The sequence below is a fragment of the Sinocyclocheilus anshuiensis genome, unplaced genomic scaffold (assembly GCF_001515605.1).
Source record: "Sinocyclocheilus anshuiensis isolate Anshui unplaced genomic scaffold, SAMN03320099.WGS_v1.1 scaffold941, whole genome shotgun sequence".
Lineage (NCBI taxonomy): Eukaryota > Metazoa > Chordata > Actinopteri > Cypriniformes > Cyprinidae > Sinocyclocheilus > Sinocyclocheilus anshuiensis.
Window position 1 is genome coordinate 69,439 of NW_015555791.1, and position 3,948 is coordinate 73,386.

The 3,948-nt window shown below is 34.5% G+C and overlaps 1 protein-coding gene across 1 annotated transcript in view; it reads right to left on the reverse strand.

Moving 5' to 3' along the window:
- LOC107674806 (ankyrin repeat domain-containing protein 36C-like) overlaps positions 1–3,948 on the reverse strand; it is a 33,044-nt gene that overhangs the window by 7,056 nt on the left and 22,040 nt on the right. The window contains exons 15-18 of the mRNA XM_016468911.1: positions 2,536–2,635; positions 1,736–1,788; positions 1,176–1,251; positions 1,044–1,088 (exon numbers count right to left, since the gene is read on the reverse strand). Coding sequence (XP_016324397.1) covers positions 1,044–1,088; positions 1,176–1,251; positions 1,736–1,788; positions 2,536–2,635 — 274 coding nt within the window. The remainder of the gene's footprint in view (positions 1–1,043; positions 1,089–1,175; positions 1,252–1,735; positions 1,789–2,535; positions 2,636–3,948) is intronic.

Below are 3,948 nucleotides of genomic sequence, written 5' to 3' on the forward strand. Positions count from 1 at the left end.
ATAATTACGGATTATAATGACTTATACTATCTTTTTAAACGTTGCGTTGCATCGCGCCGCATAAACATAAAACCATGCCTGCATTTGTGATCGGAGAAATGACAAACAACAAGCGCTACTCTACACTGCTCAAAACTCACGTTTGAATCGTCAGTGGCAAATTCTTTAAATATGAAAACGTACTTACAGACTGTGAGTCAGAACAGCCGGCATTGTAGTCTACTCTCTCAGGATCAGGAAACAGTCCTCCATAAAATGCGTTGCACACATCTGAATATTTGGGTTGAACTGTTCTGGAACAGTGTTGTAAATACAACTTAACCACTGATTTCTAGTCGTGTCCTCTTTTGGAAGGCCAAACAAAGTATTTTCGCTTTCGCAACGAAACACACAACGTCTTCACAACATGGTGGCGGCGGTGGCAGCAACAATAAAGTTACGCCTTCTTTCTTTGCGTGAACATTTGTGCGGCATTATGCAAATCTTCCCACATCGTGACGTAGACATGTGGGGGCGTGTTAGAACGAGCCGTTTTAGGAGGGCGTGGACCAGTCTTAACTTTTATAAAGAATATCTCTTTGGGTTTGAGACTTTAGTCTTTGCAACTTTAGGGATCTTATCTATTCACGAACAGCTTGTAACACTCCAAAGAGTAAGGAAAACTTGAAATCGCATCATATGACCCCTTTAAATGTATATATTATATAAAATATTTATTTTTTTTCAGCCTTTTTGCCATTTGACAGAAGCCAGTTGAGAAAGGACAGGGAATCATGTGGAAAAAGGCCAGGCAAACAGGAAAATGGCAAAATTCGAACTGAAACTTGTGTTGCCCACGGCATGTGTGATATTAGCAAGTATCAGCAGAACTATCAATGAACTAATGGAAGTACACAGAGAATAAGTGCTTGAGTATCTGACCTGGAGGCCACAATTTGTGTAAATTAAGACAAATGCATGAACACATCAGATATACAAAACATTAATTGAATGCAAAATTTGATTCAGGAAATGTTTTAGTGAAGGAAAAACATCAAGATTACCTTCAAGATCATCAGCATCCCCCACACCAAGCTCTTCCATCAGGTCTGTAAGAACAGAGATGTTTAAATGAGAAGCCAAATATGTTACAACATAATTTAATTGTTGTGTTTAAAAAAAAAAAAGGAGATGACCTGTTTTCTTATTAGCTTCTTTTGAATCCATCAGCTTACTAAGAACAGAGACAGGCTCCCTTTTGATCACTTTGGGCTGTGAGGAAAAGTTACATTTATTAATATATTCAGAAGTTTCAAAAAATATTATTTATTTATATTTATGAATTCACATTAACATTCATGCATTTGGCAGACGCCTTTATCCAAAGCGACTTACACTGCAAATGTTTTTTTAATCAGATCATGCATTTCCTGGAAATTGAACCCATGACCTTGATGTTACTAGCACTTTCTCTACTATTTGTGCTACACTGATATTTTATCAGTATAATTCACAATTTTTCTTCAATTAAATCAGGTGTTACTGCTAAACATACAGACTTTATTAAAACTTTATTTTGTAGATAATTTCAGTATGTTTTTGTTGTTGTTGTTTTTTTTTTGTAAACATTACATATTATTGACTTTATAAAACAATCTAATCATTAATGTATTTTACCAAAAAACTGCATAGCAAAAATTGGTTCTTCATTTGGAAAAAGCAAATCAAGTTCAAAAACTTTCAAAATGTTGCTTACTGGTATTTCGGTTTCCTTCTCTTCTTCATCATCATCTTCGTAATTTCTTAAAACTGAAAGGCAAGAAGGGACAATGTTCAAAACTCCCCTCAAAAAACATGAAAATCAACGGACAAAGGCAAGCTTCCATGTTACGAGTGTGCAGTCATGCACATGCATCGATGGAGATCTCCCATGATGCCTGTGAACTGGGGTTTGAGAGTGACCAAATACTCAAACACAATAAAGGAAAGTTCATTTCAATGAATTCATCTTGTAAACATGAGCAACAATAATGGACCTTTCCCACTAAAGCATGTATTAGTTGAGCATCATGCCGTGTCACATCACATGCCTTGAATGCACAGATGACAATAGATGCATAAGACAAGAGATCAGGATCCGAGGACAAGATGTTAATGTGACGGCTATAACAGTGATGATTAATCCAGCAGGACAACAGCAAATCATGAATGCCTACCCATCGGCCTGCAGCCTCCTGGCTGGCCTATACTTCTCAATAAATTAATGTTCCTCCCTCCTCTTACGAAGGAGGGAACGTATAAGAAGTCTACAAAGAAATTCAATGAGATTATGAAATGCAAATCTACAAATAACCTAAACTTTGCATAATTTAGCATAGCAAGTCTTGTAAAAACATCTGTTAAGCAGAAGCAATGGAAAATGTCAATCTTTTGCATATTTTCAAGCATGAAATGGTTGCAGAAGGCTACACAGACAAAGCTATTATGGTATTCCATTCTAAAATGCAATCATATTTTTATGTAGTAAAAAAAAATCACTAGACATGCCTTACATACCTTTAGTGTTCTCCTCACAAATACTGTACATAGATCTATGTGATTTGGCGGTAGTGTGTTGAGCACTGGCCTGTTTCTTCTGTGGGCTCTCAGAACCAGACTGCGAGGAGAAAATGAGAGAACAACAGGATGAAATGTGGTCACAGATGGCCTTAGAACAGAAGATCACAACCTGTTTTTTTTTTTTCAAATTTTCAATGAATACAAATTCATCTCTACATTTTTACATAATTAAACAATTGTATGTGTATCGTTATAAATTAATTTAATGAAATATAATTGTTAAATTACATAATTATTTATTAAATATATATTTATACATTTTACTTATTTAATAAATACAAATTCATTTCTACCTTTTTAAATAATAAAATCATTTTTTGTTTTACTTTTATTTATTTCATAATTTAATTAAATATATAGTAATTGTTAAATAAAATCATTATTTTTAAATATAACTACTATTTATTTATCTGTAAATATAAATTCATTTTTACATTTTTAAATAATTAAAACTACTTTAAGTGTATAGTTTTATATGTTTATTTATTTCATGTAAAATAATATAATTATTATTAAATATAACTACAATATATTTAACTTTGAATAATTTCATATCCTTTTTCAGGGTTTCTACAGACATGAACAAGTTAAATTTAAGACGTTTTAAGACCTTTTCAATACCACCTTGTTTGACATTTAAAGGGTTAGTACACCCAAAAATGAAAATTAGCCCATGAATTACTCACCCTCAAGGCATCCTAGGTGTATATGACTTTCTTCTTTCAGATGAATCCAGTCGGAGTTATATTAAAAATCGCCTTTGATCTTCCAAGCTGTTTAATGGCAGTCAGCAGTGCATCAGTCCAAAAGAAGTTAAATAAAGCGCATCCATCCATAATAAAAAGTGCCTCACACGGCTCCAGGGGGTGAACAAAGGCCTCCTGTAGCGAATCGATGCGTTTTTGTAAGAAAAATAACCATATTCAAAATGTAATAATCACTTTAATCTAGCTGGCGCTCACTGTTGTACACGGAAGCAGTTCTGGGCGGATGACGTATGACGTCGGCGTTGCGCATGCGCTGCTCAGAAGTAACAAATGCGGAAGTGCAGGGGAGAGATCAAAACAAAACAACAGTCACTAAATAGAAGTACAAAACGAGGATTTGTAAAGAAGAATGTCAGAGGATTTCGATATAAGCCAAGAGGAGACTGGTTTTCCTTTGCTAAAGTAAGGAAACTTTGCTTCCTTTGCTCCTATAAACAAACGTTGGTTTTCACAAGTCTCGCATGCGCAACGCCGACATCTTACATCATCCTCCCAGAGCTGCTTCCATGTACAACTGTTGGTGCAAGCTACATTAAAGTGATTATTACATTTTGAATATGGATATTTTTCTTACAAAAACGCA